Genomic DNA, 17,527 nt, shown 5'->3' on the forward strand with positions numbered 1-17,527 from the left:
CCAGGACAGCCTTCTCTTGGGTTCTGGCTTCTTCCTGCCATGGCTCAAAAAATTCCCCTCAAGACCACATTTCTCAGCAGGGTGTGTATCTTCCTTCCTTTCCAGCCCTTCCTGCCGTCCTAACAGTATTTTCAGCCCCTGACCTTCTCATCCCACGGCTCAGTTTTCCAAAGCCAGGCTGCTGAGCAGGCTCAAGGTATCATTAGCACACCCCCTAGGCAAAGCACCCTGTGACTGCAGGATATGCCCCGTTCTGGGGCTCACTGCTTCCAGCCCACGGCATGTTACACATCTGTTCCAGTTAAATTACACTGGCTTCTCCCCCTCCCCACACTCTTTATCCCCACGTTTAAGGCATATTCCCATTTCCCTGCTTGCAGCACCAGCACACAGGCACTCACAGAGGCACAAGGAGGGAACGGGAGCCTGTGCCAGCTGGCAGGGCCTGGCTGAGACAGCAAAGAGGGGAGCTGGGCCTCAGGAGAGATTTGGGTGCTGCTGGGGCAGTTTGCTGTCTCGGGTGTGCTGCAGCCATGGCTGTGTGTCCCTCTGGGAAGGTAATTGTGTCCTTGTCACTGAATCCTGCTCCCCAAAGCCACAGGACAGGAGCAGGTCATGCACTGTCCCACACTGGGCACAGCCCCAGCTCATCCCAGCCTTGTGGGAGATGAGCTCTGTCTTCCAAAATGCACCCAATTAACAACATCACTGTGGCTCTCCCACAACTGCCCAGAACCCTCCCTGGTCTCTTTGTGCTGCCTGGAGCTGGCCAAGCCACAGGGCCGACCTGGTGAGCCCTGGGCAGCCAACACCAGTAGAGGCAGGACTGAGTCTCCTTGGCTCCAAGGCAGCTTTCCTGCTCCCCACTCCCAAACACAGGCATGGCCCAGCCCCGGGGGGCTGCAGAAAGAGACAGACACGTTTGATTTGCTTGGTGCTGTGCACAAACCCACCCCAATTCCCTTATGCCAGGCAGCTCCAACACAAGAAGGCTCAGGCACAAAGCCTGGTCTGGGTGAGCCACCTCTGCAGCGTCCTGCTGTCCTGGCAGAGGCCCTGGACACTTGCGGGCACCTCTCCGGCTGTGGCATCCCAGAGCATCCCCTTGGCTTTGCTGTTCCCTGCAGCAGGTGCAGCAGCTGCCCCGTCCAGCCCCACCCTGCATGGCTCCCATCACCTTCAGCAGCAGGCTGAGCTCTGTGCTGCTCCCACTGCTGGAACACAGGCCTGTACTGGAGCTCGGCCAGGGCTCCTCGTTTCCCACAGGAAAACATTCCCTGATGCCCTGGACTCCTCACATTCAGTGACCTTCCCACAAACTTCACAGCATCCCAGTGCTTCCCATCACAGACCTGCCCCAGATGCCAGCACAGGGTCTGTGCTCCAGTGGGCCCCAGAGCAGTGCAGGCCAGGAGCCCAGCATGTCCCTCAGGAGCACTGGGATAAAACCACTGCACTCACAAACCCAAGCATTGGCTCCGTGCCCCCAGCTCAGGGAGCTCCCCAGGGCACAGCAGCCACATCCCAGTGGAACACTCTGCCTGTTCCCAAGCCTTTAGCTGCAATCCCAGCTCACCCTCACACACTGTGCTGCTCCCTGCCTTTCCCTGAGCCCTGAAGGATTTGCTCTCCAGATGTGAGAGCATCTGCAGCAGCTACACAAGGGTTAACCCCAAAGCACAACTTTTCAGCTGGGAGTGGATGAAGTGGCTTTCCCAGCTCTGCTGGGGGACACTTGGTGACAAATAACCTTCCTGAGCCCCCCCCCCCCCACGGTGCTATCTCCTCCCCACGAGCTGCAGCCATGCAGGAAGCAGCTGAAGGTCACGTCCCCATCCCTCCTCCCAGCCCTGGGCTGTGGGAAAGCCCCACCAGCCTCTGGCAGCTCCGCCCCTCGTTCCACAGACACCGCTGGCAGCGTCCGTGCCCTCTGCTCCGTTCCCTCCGCCGTGTATCCACCGCCAACGCACTGTCACTGTTCTCCTCATGGACCTGCTCTCCCTGAATTTACCTTTTAAAAAAACCAAACAAACCCCAGAACCTGCTGCTCACACCGTCCACCTCAAGAACCTGGGGCAGCAAACCCGGGAAGTTTAGCACCTGCTCTGTGAGAAAGCTACTCCGTGTTTACTCCATGAGTAGAGCCCATTTCCTTGGAGCTGAGTCCAGCTGAGAGGATTTGGTGACCGGCAGTTCGGCACGCACCTCCATCGAGCTGACACTCACAAATAAATTCGGGCTGCAGGGGACCTCTAGAGGACGTGTGCTGCCACCTCCTGCTCGCAGCAGGGCTGGATCCTCCCTCTCACCTGGCACGCTGCTGCTCCATCCCATTTACCATTAGTGCCCTTCTCTAACTCCACTTTGTCCTTCTGCAGACACGAAGTCCAGAGGTGCAAGCAGGACTCAAGGCACCAACACGGCAAAACTCTACGGAGCTGCAAAATAAAGGCAGTCCGTGTGAGTATGGGCACTTGGGTTGTGCCCATCTCCTTCTCTTGAGAGTAAGCTTTTAAAATAATTCTAGCTGGAGTTTAGAAGTAACAACAACAAAAAGGTGCAAGGACTGAGGGGAACATAAGGAGAGGATTCCCTCCCTGAAACAGGGTCCCAGAGAAGCCTGCAGGAGCCATCCAGCAGCTGGGCTGGCTGCTGGGCAAGCTGCAGGCTACCATGGCTGCACAGCCCACAGCAAGGCCCTTGGACCTGCAATGGCCACTGCAGACTGGCACAGGTGCCACCACTGGAAGTAAAGGCAGACTAAACCGGGCATTTAATGGGCAAGGCATGTTCTGAGTCAGCAGTGACCACCTTAGTGTGGGACACTGACCTGCAGGAGGCACAGCAGGGGCTTGAGCCCCAGCAGCTCTTGGCTGCCTGGTAAATCCTTATTTTCAGGCATTTTCATGGTTACTCACTATTTTTTTCCTGAAAATGTGCATCTCAAGCCATGGCTTTTTGATAGGGATGGGTGGCCCGGGGCATGCAGGGATCCCATCCTGCAAGTGGAGGCCCCCAGTTAAGACAAACACCCAGAGAGTTCTGCAGAGCAAGAGAGGGACAGACACAGCCAAGGTTTAATCCAGCAATGGCCTCGACCCCGCTTTGTGCTCGGAAGGCTGAACTGAACAGACCTGAAGAAGGCAGAATTTCAGACCTGGCCCTCTGGTGGGAGACCCCTGCAGCCTCAAGAGCAGGGCAGGCTCTGGTTGCAAATGCTGTCCCAAGCTACACTTGTGCAAATATTCACAGCCCTCCAGGCTGGGGAGCAGCCAGCAAGTCCAGCTGCATACCAGGCAAACGGGACCAGCACATGTGAGGCCAACACTCAATGACCTTTCTGAGTGTATCCATGAAGTCACTTCTTTGGTTGCAAAGGTTTCCAGGACAAGGCAGTTTTCCTTCCACCTGGCTGGAGGGAGCTGCCCCTTGTCACTGAAGAGTGCTGCAAAATAATGTGCTTCTGAAAAAAACAAACCCCAGCAGGTTTCAGCAGAGCCCCTCAGCAGCTGGCATGTCACACACCCATTGCTAAAGGCTAAACTCAGACCAACTCAGGGGAGCTTTACCGTGGCAGGCTAAAGGAGGGGAATTCCTTGATTGAGGTTCACAGATGCAAAGAATAAATCACTAGTATTCGGTTGAAATTAAAAGTGCATCACTCTACACAAAACAATATCCCAAGAGGTCAGGCTGCCTCCTTCCATCCATCCCAAACCAGCTGGAGGTCACTACACACATTTACAGGTTTTGTTTTTACCTTCAAGCAATCCTTTGGCACTTCTCAAGCTTTTCAACTGAGTTCACTTCCAAAGTACACAAGGTAGAAATTTCAACAATTTGCCCACATTCAGGACTATTAAAAAAATAATCACTAATTAGGCTTCATGAGAACAAAACGAAGCCCTCGATCTAAGTTTGAGCCAGTGCAGCTCAGCTGTACAAAACCAGAATCCTGCTCTGCCCACGGCGGGGCACAGCCAGAAAATAAGGCCTTGACTGTCCAGGACAGGCTCCAGCAGTGCCACAGGATGCGACATCCACCTTCACACAGCGACACACTGAGGACATCACCAGGTCATGGAGACATTTCCAGCCATGCCAGAGGAGCACAGGACGCCCTTGAGATGAAGCTGTGGTGTCCAAAGCAGGCAGGCTCGAGGCAGAAATTAAATCCTCCAGCTATGCACACTCACTGTCGTTTCTGTGTGTCACCAGCAGTGTGTGCATGTCGTGGCAAAAGGAAATGGGCAGGGAGGTAAGAAAGTCCAACTAAGCCGGAGCAAGGTGTGAGAGCGCCGAGCTCCTCGGGCAGTTGCCTCTGGCAGTGCTGGAAGCCGGGGCGCTGGCGGAGCCCGCAGCGGGACAGGGCGGGTCCCGCACAGACACACAGCACAGCACACCCTCAGACGCACGGGTGGGAACAAAGGGGGAAGGAGAGGAGGACACGCGTGATGGAGGAATGAGATGGCTCTTCTCGTGCCAGGGCTGCCCGGATCCGCAGCTCTTCCAGTGCCCTATGGTCCACTGGGAGAGGGGGTGTGGGGGCTTTGGCAAGGTGACCGTTACATAAAGAAGAAGCTACAGAAAAAGAGAAAAAACAGAAGAGAAAAGAAACAGAGGTTCAGAATTGAAATGAAAAAGTGAGGACGGGGGGCGGGGAACAAACAAAGGAGGAACAACATTTTAACGTAAGTCACGGGGGAAGGAATGTACTGGGCAGGTGTCACACACACCAACTCCAGCCTGAGCTGCCCAGGTACCGGCTCAGGTGGGGAACAAGCTTATGGCCACCACAAGAAACGACTGACAAACAGCAGCACGAACCTACAGAGGCACCCCAAAGGCACGGAACAACCTGCAGGGGAGCAGAGGCTGCCAGGTGTCCCTCCTGTGGCCCTGCCACAGAGCAGCAGCAGCAGCAAACGTCACAAAGGCCACGCAAAGACCAAAGCCTTGGGTAAAAATATATTTCCTCTCCCCACTTCAAGTGTTGGCACTATTTGGATCTGCAACCTGAAGCATATACAAGAAATAACTGAGCTTATGCTATAAGGTTATTATTCCATCTGTAATTCAAAAAACTGAAATATTTTAACATCAAATAAAGTGACAATATCTAACAGATGCATACATATCATTTGCATTAACACTGTATGTAGGTTACACAATTGTTTAGTTACAAACATGGGTTATTTTCCAATAGCAAGGTAATAAAGTCCTACATCTATGGTTTAAGGCAATCAGGATATTAAAAATACAAGATTTCTACCGCTGTTCACAGCTTTGTTTCCCGATAATTAAAAAAACCCCTTCATATTAGCAGAGCTCCGTGCTGGCACAGGCTGGTGAGAGCACCTCAGATATGCCAGCCTGCAGGTGCAGCCCGGGCCCTGCAGAAGGGCCACGGCAGGGGACTGGAGTCAGAGGGACAGATCTGATGTGGTCACACACAAAAAGCCATTTCCATCTGTGCTCGGATGGTCTGGGAGAAGCACAAGCAGAGGTGCCTGCACAAACGGGCCCTGTTTACCATGGACGTGCTGCAGGGAGACACCAATGTCCCTGCTGCCACTGCCAGCTGTCACAAGCACACGGAGGAGGGGTGGCAGCAGTGGCAGCTCTCCAGCTGGAGAGGAGCCCGGGGTGGGTGTCAGTGCCTGCTTTCCCTGCTCCTGCAGTGCCACAGGAGATGCATTTCAAGATGATGCATTTCACAAGCACCAGCTCCAGGGGCACCTTCCTGCTCAGAGCCCTCCCTGAAAGGAATTGTGTGAGCCCTGGAAGGTTCTGGGGGAGCAAACCCTTCTCCATCTCCTCCTGTCCCACTGCTTGCCAGACCCAGTGTGCCCCCTCTCTGCAGAGACCTGGATTGTCTTTGCTCTTCCATCCTGGGGGTTTGTTTCATGCCCTGGGAACATCACCATCCCAGAAAAAGCACGTTTCAGCGTGCCCTCCTGCTCCTTTGTACTAGCCTAAGGACTGAAATCCACCTTGTCAGGAACATGCAGTTTTAGAGGAGTTTTCACCAGCCCACTTGCACTAAGTGGGCCTGGAGAATCCCCCAGAAAAGCAGAGCTGGTGTGCTGTCAGGAGCAGGGCAGGAAGGGTCACAGTCCCCTCCTGCTGTACTTACATGCAAAGGTGAAAGCACATCCAGCCAGACCTGAGGTCTCATTCACTCCATGCACTGCAGGGGCTGCTGTGGAACAAGGCACGGGCAAAGAAAAGCAACAAGAGCAGCAGGAACAAGTTAAACATGGCCCAGGGGCTCGAGATGGGGGAAAAGTCACTGCCATCTCCTTGGCAAAAAACCAAAACAGTACCTTGGACATCTTCAAGTTTGTGGTTTATTCTCAGTTTCTCCAACACAGCTTGTTTTCTGCTGGAGAAAAACTCAACCAAAAAGTCACTAATGCACTTGGCCACAGCTTTCTGTCATAAAGGAAAAGCTCAACTCAGCTGATTTCTCCTGCTAAACATCCCTTGAAGGGCTGTTAAATGAAGCAGGAGAAATAAATGTTAAAATTAAGTTTTCTACTTGGCACAAAACACTGGTAATTAAAAAGAGGACATGCACAGAGGCAGCTGAAGCAAAGCATATTGCCATGAGCACTCGGTGATGGGCATGGGATGTGACTGCAAAAAACTCATGCAAACAACTCAAACTTCTTCCTTCATAACTCAAGATTTTAAAGCTGGGCTTGCCAGAAGCCACAAGAACCAGAATTTCATTTTTCCAAACAACCCTGCAGCAAACCTATTTAACCTGATGAAAAGTGCATAGTTGGCAAGTCCAGGAGGGAAAGAAAACCCAAACAACAACAACAAAATAATAGTAATAAAAAAAATTTAAAAAAAAAAAGAAAAAATTAGAAGGCCAGTTGTTGTATTTGCAGCTCATTTATCCATTCTTGCTGACTGTCCAAGACAAGGTACATAGATATCCTCTTCCTAAAGCCATGTTTAAACAGTGAGGGTTAAAATGCAAGACAACCCATAAGCTAACCTCCAAGCACTTCCCAGTCCAACACTGGAGGAAAAAGTGATTTAAATAAGTGAGAATTCTGCCTTTTTTTTTCCCCCCAGAGAAATTCCAGCTGGAAGCAGGCAAACAGCTGCAGAGGGAGACTTAGTAGGAAGAATTTTGTGTAAGAGGGCTTTAAAGAAGGAGCAGAGGAAGTGCTGGCTGTGCACTGGCAGAGGAAGAAATCCAGGAGTCACAGGGTAAGCACAGCCCACCAGTCCTTGGGAAGGAAGGGAAAGATTCTGTCTGAAAGCAAAGGCATGGAAAAAGCACTTTAAAGAGAGCCACTTGCATTGTGTGCTGGCCAGAGAGCCAGGCCTGGCTGATGCTACATCTCCTTGCCATGTTCCAGGACACCTGAATGGGACATGATTGCTGCTGCTCCAGAGCCTGGGCTGGCCACCACGTGCCCAGGCACCTTCTCTCCCTTGGCCTGGAATTCTGCACCCCACAGCCTTGCAAGTAGTGTGTATTTAGGTTTGTGCAGGCATGCACCTGGAAGCTCCACGAGGATGCTGGCAGCTCTGTCTTCCCCCTGCCCAGGCATTGGATTCTAAGATCCTGCCTGTTGGAAACCAGGCAGGATTTTAAGGGAGGTTCCAAAGCTTTGAGGCAAATAGTGCAGGGAGAGCAGTGCTGGGAATGCTCCTTCCCCAAGGCAGCCACAGCTGCTCTAGTGAGCTGCAAGGGAGGCTGGAAAACCAGGCCAGCCCAGGCCAGCAGGGCCAGGGCAGACAGCACAGAAGAGGAACTAATAGCAATTATCATGCAAATGTCACGGCATGCAAGGTCAGTTACACTTGGTTATCTACACACACCCCCCTCCCTCTCCCTGGCAGGGGCTGGGGCTGCTGCAGCACATCAGCTCCTCGGGGAATGTGGGGCAGGCTCGGCTCCAGCTTCAGCCACGGGCCGGGCTGGCTGGGACATTGCTGCAACACTCATTCCCTGGGGCTGGTGAATCCTGCAGCCAGCAGCACTGGGGACACCTGAGCCGGTCAATACCTGAGCTGCTGACATCCAACTCTGACTCTTTGTTCAGACTGGGGACCAAAAATAATTTACTGCTGATGGTTTTGATGAGAAAAAATACATGGTATCATCATTACCTCGTCCCTCCACCCACCCCTGAACTTCCACTCGCAGTCAGTCCTGCACCCAATCCCTCTTCCTTCTTGTTCCCACTATGTTATTAGATGAGTTAATAGTTATTCATGTTAAAAAATGGAAAAAAAAAATATAAAAAGAAAACAGATGGCAGAGACACATTACTGCAAAAGCAGGTGAATGCAGGAACATCCTTGGCTCGACAGGCTTTATGTGAAGCTTGCACTGCAAGTTAAAAAAACAGAACAAAAAACAAAAAAGTTAGCACTAATGGAACTCAAAATGCAAAAAAAAAAAAAAAAAAAAAGAAAGAAAGCCAGGAGAGCCAACACCAGCAACCCGCTCCGGTGGGTGGGCATGCAGATGGATTATGGGATTACAAAGAGATTCAACCTCAAGGCTGGGCTCTACTCTGGCCTAAGACAAGCAAAAGGAAAAAGAAAAACTGTGGGGACAGAGGTGCTGAGCAGCCAGCCCTGCAGGCCAGTCCAGGTCACAGCCTGTCAGGGCAGCCCTCGGTGGCTTTAGGGATCATCTGTTCCCAGCTGGGACATGGCTGCAGCTGGCCAAGCTTGGGCTTGCAGAGGGGAACTCAGCTATCTCACACCTGGACATCAGGATGTCTCCAAGCACTTGGGCTTGCACAGCCAGGTCACATCCTCCAGGCACCACCAAAGCCCTCTTTAAAGAGGGTCTTGGGCCAGGCCCTGACACGGATGTTGCAGCTCAGGGAGTGCTGTGGGATGAGCATGACCCCTGATGGCCACACCAGGCACACTGGACTGGAAACTTAAGTAGAAAGGAAACTGAAAAAAAAGAAAAAGTTTTACACTTGGCTTTCAGAAGCAGCTTTAAATAAACTGAGCCAGAACCCAAACAGATGGTCCTGGCTCCTGGGGGGCTGTGCATGAGCAGCAGCAGCACAGCACGTGTTGAGGCATGTGGCCATCTAGGCAGCAGCAGGCAGCACCAGGAGGCTGCTTGCCTTGGCCACTGGGTCTGTGGCCAGGAGCTGCCTCCACACTGGTCAGGTTGGAAGCACAGGGGCTCGGTCAGTGTGCTCAGCCCACGTCCCAGCAAGTGCCTGAGTCTGCTCTGCAGCCACCCTTCAGTGCCTCAGGGACACAGCTGTGCTGTCCCCAAACCCTGCTGCTGTCAGGCCAGAGCCCCAAACATTGCAGATAAAAGAGTAGAAGCTAGAGAATTTCTGGAGGAATAGTCTGGAAATCAGGAAGGCCAGGCTCTCCCTCATGGAGTCAGGCCAGCAGCAGATTTCACCCTGAGCCTTCCCTCAGGCATGCACAGCACAGTGGAAAGTCTCTGTTGTCCAAATTGGAAAAATCTGATCCCACCTTGAGAAAAGACAGCATTCCCATTAATAACTTTGTGGGGAGGCTGCAAGGGTCGGGCACAGCAAGGATTTCCTCTGGCAACTGCACAAGAAGCTCCAGGGGCCACGGCAGCAGAGAGAGAGGCTGGAAGCCTTAACTACACCAACTGCAGCTCCACATTAGAGTGCAAGGAGAAACTCAGAGCCTTCAGAAAACCGAGGTGAGCTACAAGGCAGGAGCAGCAGCATTTCCCTTCACAGCCTCTGTTAGTAACTCTGTCACTAGAGAACACCTGCAGCAGGTACAGCACCTGGCGTGGAGCGACACAAGGACACACTAAAACACGGGCATGTTCCTCAAGGCTGGATTTCTGTGAATGCAGCAGCAAAGCAGAACCTGTGTTTGTCACAGTCACTGGGAACAGCCCTGCCTCACCCACCATGCTGGAACCAAACAGGAGCTCACACTGACCACCCAGAGGGACACAACTCCCCAGACCGTTCTGTACTGCACTGGTGCTACAGCTAAGACATGAAAAAACCTGACTGCACAGTTATAAAAATATCAGGCTACCGACTCTGAGAGAGAAGGAAAAGGGTCTCCAAAACTTGCTGGTTTTCTTAGGGAACGCTTCACCATGTCAGAGCTCTCAGGTGAGAGGGGTGTTCCAGCCTGCCTGGGCCTTAGCTGTGACACTTACTGCTTGCAGTGCTCAGGCTGACACCCCTGGGTGTGGTCTGTAAGGATTTCTCCCCTTGGAGCAGGGCACGCAGCACACAGCACCCCATGGATCCCGGTGGGGGCCCGTGGCCACGTCCTCAGCCAGCATCGAGCAGCACAGCTCCATGGGAGCTACATCAATTTACATCAGCTGAGGAACCAGCCCAGGCCCTCCCCACCTTCCCTGGGCAGCAGCAGAGACTGGGGCACACACACAGAGGCTGGAAAAGCTGCAAAACCCCAAAAGCTGCAGCTGCCACGCAGCTCAGGCCAGGCTGGCACAGGACACACCGGTGTCTGAGCCACGTCCCTGCTGGCACTCAGCCCCTCCAGGGGTGACAGCTGGGTGTTCATCAGCCAGGTTACTCTAAGGAACACCCCCCCTTCTCTCTCCTGGGCAGTGAAAGCAGCGTGGAACTGTCGTTTTTGTGTGTGGGTTAACCAAGTGTTTTCCAGTGAGATTTGCTGCATTCTCAGCTTTCCCAATGGAAGGTACCAACTAAGCACCCTTAGCACAGGTGACTCACAAAGGACTTGCATGAGCACCCTCTTACTAGGAATGGAAAAAACCAGTGGAGAGTAAAGGATTACACTCTTAGGACAGGAATATAAAATAGTAAAAAACAGTGCCATGATCTTGACTAAAAGGGTTTCTTAGCTTATTATGTCAACTTGATACAACCACAAATGCCATTTAACTGCAATTACGGTACCATAGGAGTTTGTTTTTCTAAAAAAATACAAAACCAAAGCCTCTTGTCTTTAAAGCAACCTTCTGAGTAATCACTTTTGGCACTAGCATTCCCCATGTAAAAATAACATGGTGGTTTTGGTTTCTAATTTACTTCTACTTACAACTAGAACCTAAAGGAATGGGAACTGGAGACTACCAGTGAAAGAAAGGACGGGTGGCAATTCCCTTAATAATTCTGGCTCAGGCAGATAAATCTGAGTCCAGAACATCCCATAGCTCCAGAAGATGCTGGATAGATCACAAATCAAACCTCCACCATTCAATTGCTCTCCCACGCCAGTCAGACTTGAACATAAAATCTGAAGGTACTCTTCTAGAGAAAAATTAAGATCATGTCCCTGGCCCACCCTTTAGAAAAAAAAATATTTTATTTGATCAGGCTGAGAAAAAGCCTGTTTCCAGTCTGGTAATGGGGAAAAGCAAATACAGACATGCAGCAAGAAAGAAAAAAAACAACCTCCCAAAACTTGTAGCAAACCCTACAAAGGGTGTGGGTGACATCCGCTTACTTTTTCTTGTCCTTGTCTTTCTTGGTTTGTTGAGACCCTGCCTGCTGAGCCTGTGACTGTAATAGCTGAGCTGCTGCCTTCTTCTTTTGAAAGTTGCTCAGCTCTTCCTCAAGTTCCTTCTTTTTGTCTTCCACCTTTTTCTTCTCTTCTTGGTGAGTCCTCTTTAGATGGTCAAACTTTTCGTGGAGCTGTCGGGACAGAGACAAGGAGAATTGGCTGGGAAGAGGAGCACGTTTCACCCTCATTTACAGGTAATGATGCCCCAAAGTGCTCCTGCAGGCACTGAGCCCTCCCTGTGCCCAGCCTGCCTGACTCTGTGGGAAAAGGCCTGCAGTTAGCACCCACTGGCACGCAGAGGGTGGGAATTCCCACATTTCCACACCCCCATATTCCATCCCTCAGAGCTCTGCACCTCGTGGATTCCATCAGGCAGCAGCAAAGCCAGGGAAGCTGGGCACTGAGGGCTGCACTCGTGTCTGCACCTCTGCAGCAGCACAGGCTCCTCCAGGAGGCTGAGGAGCAGCCCCAACAGGACATTTGTGTGACAGCCCTGCCCCAAACCCTCACACAGAGCCCTCGGAGTCACAGTACACTCACATCCTTCTCTGCTTCCTTCAACTCTGCCTCCTTCTCCTTCACTCGCATCACGAACATCTGCCTCATTTCATCCTCCTTCTTCTGCAGTTCGCCCAGGAATTCGTTCCTCTTCGCTTCATAAGTCTCTTGGAGACTGTGAAAAACACACCAGACCTGGTCAGAGCAGTGTTTCAAGCACAGCCATCAGCTTCCAGACTTGGGAGACCCGGGCCCTTAGGTTGTCTTGTCACAAAACACAACCCGTCCCGGCTTGCTAGGTGGCAGCAGTGGGAGGAAAATCCCTGCTCAGGACGCCGTGCATCACCCAGCAAGGTTTGTGTAGCTCACCCGGGCTGAAATCTGCCCCCGTGGAGTTCATTAAGCACGACACTGACACAGAGCTGAACTCATTTTCACTGCTCATTGCTAACAGATGCAGATCAGGGGCTTGATTTAGATAAATCCATCGAGGGACACCTCCCTTTCTCCTTTGGCCTTTCCAAACCATCAGCAGCCTTTCTCCTTCAAATAAACACATTACTGGATTCCCTCATTCCCCCTCTGCTCCTTAACATTCCTTAATTTCCCCAGCACCGAGACAGGCAATGGAGATTTGGGACATAAAATACGTGGTCCAAGTTGTCTCTGAGATTTTTAAAGCCTCTTAAGAACTCTGGATGTCAAATTCCTCCTTTGTTTTATTCCTTAAATGGATTTGGATAGCCCAGCCATAATGACAGCGTGGGAATGATAACTATTTCCCCCAAGAGGCTTTTCTGATGACACATTTTTAAAATGAAAACTCCACTGAAGTCACACGGACACGTTGCATCTGTGTGCCTAAGGAACACGTTAACCATTGGGCCACTGGAATATCCCAATTCCAATAAAGTCAAGCTTTTGCTTTTCCTGGCAGTGTTGGGGATTTTGATGGCTTTTTTTATTGGTTGGGCATTTTTTTAGGGGATGCAATATCGAGCTGGGGAACACAACTTGTCAGATTATCCCAAGCCTTGTATTTAACTCTGCTAATTAATAGGCACTTCAGTTACTTCCTAAAATACTCTCCAGACAGGATGCCCAGAGCTGTTCTGGCACAGCACTGGCACAGCCCCAGAGAAATCACACCATTCCACATGACCACACCAGCTTCCTACACATGGAAGCAAAAATACTGATTCTAAAAATGACAAAAATCCTTTTGTGGGAGAGCAGGGCAAGAGGCATCTTTTGATTCTCAGCTAAGTGCAGAACCAGACCTCTGGCAGCACACAGACTTCAGGAGACTCAAAACAAATCTCTCTAGAATTCAGTGTTGGATTTATTAATCCTCTGTGGACACTGAAACTTAAATTCCTAAGCCCTTCTGAAGGATCTGGCAAAGCCTGAGGGCAGGTGAGCCTTTGTTGCTCAGCGAGCACAAACTGAATCTGCAATTAGTGACACACAGTCCTAGGGAGCAGCAGAGCCTCACAGAGTGAAAAGCAAAGCTCTGCATGTGGCTCATCAGATCCTGGACTGCAAACCACTTCTTCCAAAGCTCAGTTCCAAAAGCACAGTGCTCCGTGATGGGCAAGCAGGAAAAGCCTGGCAGGAGTGAGAGGGGCAGGGGCTTCCTGTTAGATTGTCCCAGGTTCAAAGCTTAATTCTCTGCTGCAGTGACTCTGACTTCCAGAGGAGCCAAGTTCTCAGATAAACTGGCCTGGCAACTCCCAGGCTGCATGTGAAAAAAACCAATTACAGCCCTAAGGAATAACAGTCCAAACCAACTGGGATCCCTGCAGCTTCTCACAGGCAAAGATGACAAGGGAATTGGCTTTTAAGTACACAAACATATGAGCCTAAATTACAAGAGTAACTTCATTTCCCAACACGCCCCCACACAGTGAAGGATGCCCTGGCAAATAATACTCTTTGGAAAAAGAGAATTTTGAAAAGCTTAACCAGAGCAGCAGAGAATCCAGCCCACAACAGGCACAGGACAGCAGAAGGGTCTCTGTGCAGAGAGACCCCATTTCATGGAGCTGCTGGGATCCTGGTGCTCCCTCCTGACCTCCTGCAGCCTGGCCAGGCAAGGCAGGGGTCTCAGACATCACCAGTCCTCCTTTTCCACACCTCACACGAGCCCCTACACAGCACCCATGGTTTGCTGGGACCTCCTGCCCTGCTCCCCCTGGGATTTGCCAAAGGCTCCCTTGCTCCTGGATGATGCAAGCTGGCTGAAGAGCAGCAGTTCCTGTGGCTCCTGGGGCTAGGATGCAGGGAAAAGCATCCTTTTGATCCCTGAGCTCAGAGAGGAACTGTCTCCCTCATTTCAGATATACATCAGCCTCAGCCAAACAGCTTGGGATCATAGGTTTTGTTTGTTTATTGGAGGGAAAAGGCACCCAGAGTGAACTGCTCTCAACCAGCACGTACCAGATGGAGAAATTCTGTACATTTTCATTTCCTTTCTACTTATAGCTTGGTCAAAAGAGGCCTCGTGTACAGGAAGCAATGGAAATTCCTCAGATTCCTCCAAAGGAAGGGCTGAGCCCATCTTAAGCCACTGCTCTCCAGAAAGGAAATCCAATAAAGCTTCACACTTGGACTTAGTAACAGAACACTGGGCTTGACTGATTCCAGCAGAGTTTCTGCTGCAGAAAAAGTGCAGCTGCATCAACTCAGCAAGTCAGGAATAAGACCCCAAAGCAATGGCAACCCCCTGACACTGTGTCACAGGGGCAAAGCCCCAGCAGGGCACTGGAATCCAGACTGCCTTCCCCAGGAGGCAGAGAGGAACGTGGGATGCTGTGAGGCAGGGGGTGCACTTATTGGGGAAAACTTGGGGAGGAATGGGAAACAGGAAATGAAGGAGAAAACAAACACTCCCTCTCCCATTCCCACACAGCTGTTGTCCCTGGCTAAGGGCTTGGGCTGCAGACCAATAAAGCTGTCTGACAGAATGAACTATGTGCTCAGTAATGAGCCAAACCTCAGGCATGAGGCCCTGGCACCCTCCTCACAGCTCACCTTGGACCAGATGTGAAGAGCTCCAGGAGGCTCCAAAGATCACCCAACACATGGGCCACCTTCCTGGCACATGGAAAGGGCTGCACTTGTCCTGCCTGGAAGTGCAGGCAGAGCAGCCCCTGAGCTGCAGGTCCCTACCTGAAAGGTTTGCTGTCTGGATCCGTGTCCTTGAAGCCCATCTCCTCGAGCTTGCAGCGCCGGTAGAGCTCGTAGTGCCGGGTGTGCGTCTGCTCCCTCAAATCCTCCATGTTCACTCGGATCAGCATCTCCCGCAGCTTCACAAAGTCACAGTGGTTTTCATTTTCCACTGCACAAACGACACGACAGCCACAGAGACAACGTGAAACCCGGCAGCTGGGCCCCAGTGCAGCAAACCTCCAAGTTGTTCAGGCACACAAGCACAACTCCAAATCAAAAATGCCTTGCTGAACTGGGGCTGCAGCCATCCCACGCCAGCACGGGCCCGAGTTCAAGGCCTGCACTGGATTTGCAGGATCTGTGTGTTGCCCATCTGTCACAGGGCTCCCATCTCCCCATCCATTTTCACACCAGCAAGGTGATGATCCGTTTGCTCACAGGATCTCACTTCCCACTCAAACCCACTCGAAATCCTGGCACTCACAGGGGCTCGCACAGGCCAAGTCTAAACTGAATCTCAAACTGTCTGGTATTAGTTTTCTGGGAACAGCAAGAACCCAGCAGGATACAGGTCAAGTCCAAGACCTCCCAAACACATTAATTTCTTTCCTAACTGTTTTTCCCAGTATCATCCTCTGGTGAGTACAGCTGAGGTCTCTGAAGCTGCCTCAGGGTCAGCTGGCATTACTGAGAAGCCAGAGAGTTTTGCAGAATTGCACTGTGAATGATGCCCTGCAGCTTCCTGGGCCATTCTCCAGTGAGATACACAAATGAAGCCACAAGGAGATCATCACCATCTCAATCCTGTACTTCTCAGTGCTGGTTGGAAAGCAAGGATCAGCTCTGTATTTTTGGCAGCCTCAGTAGAGCCTGGGCTGCAAACAGTGCCCTGGCCAAACTGTGCCCTCCTGCAGACAGGAGCTTTTGGCTCCATGTTCAGATCTAAGCTGTGCTTTCTCAAGGCAGATTTCAGTAAGGGCCATCCAAAGACCAAAGTGTCTTGGACCAGAAGGGGACAGGAGGAGAATTGTTTGTGCCCCTGGTGACGTACCCTGCACCACACCCCAGGGGTACTGCCTGGCTTTTGCCATCTTGTTGCCAATCTTCACTTCTTCAGTGCTGCCAACCACGGCAAAAGGAAGGTGGACCTGCAAAGGAAAGGGACAGTGAGGCCAGCGATTTCCTTTGCTGCCTTGCCAGGGATTGTTTCTCAACAAAGCTGTTTACTGGGGCAGCTCTGCTAGATTTGAGTTGTTTAAACGTCTTGGCAATTTGTCTGGCGTTTTAGGAAGAGCAACAGGACAATCTGGATGAGAAACCTGATGAGACTTAAAGGCCAAAATTCTCAAGTCCTAAAAATACAAGACATGTACATATTTTCCATTTAATTACAAAGCACTACTGTCTTAAACACAGAACAAGTCTTACAAACTGGAACTGAATTTGAACACCAAGGAAAAAAGAACGATGAAAACAATTTAAAAAAAAAAATTACATCCTCTCAAGGAAGGTAGGTTCAAAATTCAGGGGGATTTTGCTGCTACAAGGAACTGCTAATGCTTCCTCTTAAACAGGGCAAAACTGTGAGCAAGGGGAAGAGCAGAGCTGACCCAGCCCTGGGCTGACACGTCTGAGTCATGGGGCTCTGCTCGGTCCAGGTCTTTCCATGGGTGTGGTGGTGACAATCTGGGACCTACTCCCAGAAGTGTGGCTGCTGAAGCCTCAGCTGCCAGCCCAGCCCTGTGGAACTCTCCCTGCCTTAACAGCATCCAAAGGGGCTGGGGGAAAACTCTGCGAACAGGAGCAGTGTCAGCCAAGCTGTGGTCACAGGCTGGGTGGGAAGAGAAAATGTCAGGGCAGAGGAGATGGGACTATCTGGCAAAGGGGTTTCCCAGCAGCCAGGCTGCACTTGAGGAAGGCAGAACACTGCCCACAATGCACCCTGGTAGAGCCACATCCCTTCTCTGTGCCAGCTTCTCTGTGCTCAGAACACACAGACAGGGAAAGAGACAATAGGGAGCCATGGATAGGCTCTGATATTCAGCTGGATAATTGTCCATCTACAAGCCATTGATCAGGAAAACTCACAACAGCCTTCAAGTAGCTTAATCTGAGTGCACTTGCTTTAGGATTGGCACATCCTCTTGGGGCCAATCAACACCTCACTGCCAGCAACCCTGAGCTCAGGCTCTTCCCTTTGCACCCTGGGTCAGGCCCGTGGCAAACAGCTGCTTCCCTTGGTAAACCCCACGAAAATGTTTGGTCTGGTCTAGCCCTGAGTGCCCTCAGTCCCATCCTGTTCCTAGAGGCAGGGGAGGAGGTGACAGCCTGACGGCCACAGGCCCTGTGACCA

General features: G+C 51.4%; 1 protein-coding gene across 3 annotated transcripts in view; it reads right to left on the reverse strand.

Annotated features, from left to right (window-relative positions):
- Window positions 1-3,600: 3,600 nt before the first annotated feature.
- Window positions 3,601-17,527, reverse strand: part of SEPTIN11 (septin 11) — a 42,192-nt gene continuing 28,265 nt past the window's right edge. Inside the window, exons 6-10 of one of the 3 annotated variants that reach the window (XM_014884924.2) lie at window positions 16,226-16,322; window positions 15,175-15,343; window positions 12,046-12,178; window positions 11,449-11,636; window positions 3,601-4,581 (exon numbers count right to left, since the gene is read on the reverse strand). In XM_014884924.2, the coding sequence (XP_014740410.1) occupies window positions 4,566-4,581; window positions 11,449-11,636; window positions 12,046-12,178; window positions 15,175-15,343; window positions 16,226-16,322 (603 nt within the window). In that variant the 3' untranslated portion in view covers window positions 3,601-4,565. Of the gene's footprint in view, window positions 4,582-8,196; window positions 8,360-11,288; window positions 11,637-12,045; window positions 12,179-15,174; window positions 15,344-16,225; window positions 16,323-17,527 lie in introns of those variants that run through there. The other 2 variants (XM_014884923.2, XM_088164345.1) reach the window with 2 other exon arrangements.

This window comes from Sturnus vulgaris, chromosome 4 (genome assembly GCF_052056855.1).
Source record: "Sturnus vulgaris isolate bStuVul1 chromosome 4, bStuVul1.hap1, whole genome shotgun sequence".
Lineage (NCBI taxonomy): Eukaryota > Metazoa > Chordata > Aves > Passeriformes > Sturnidae > Sturnus > Sturnus vulgaris.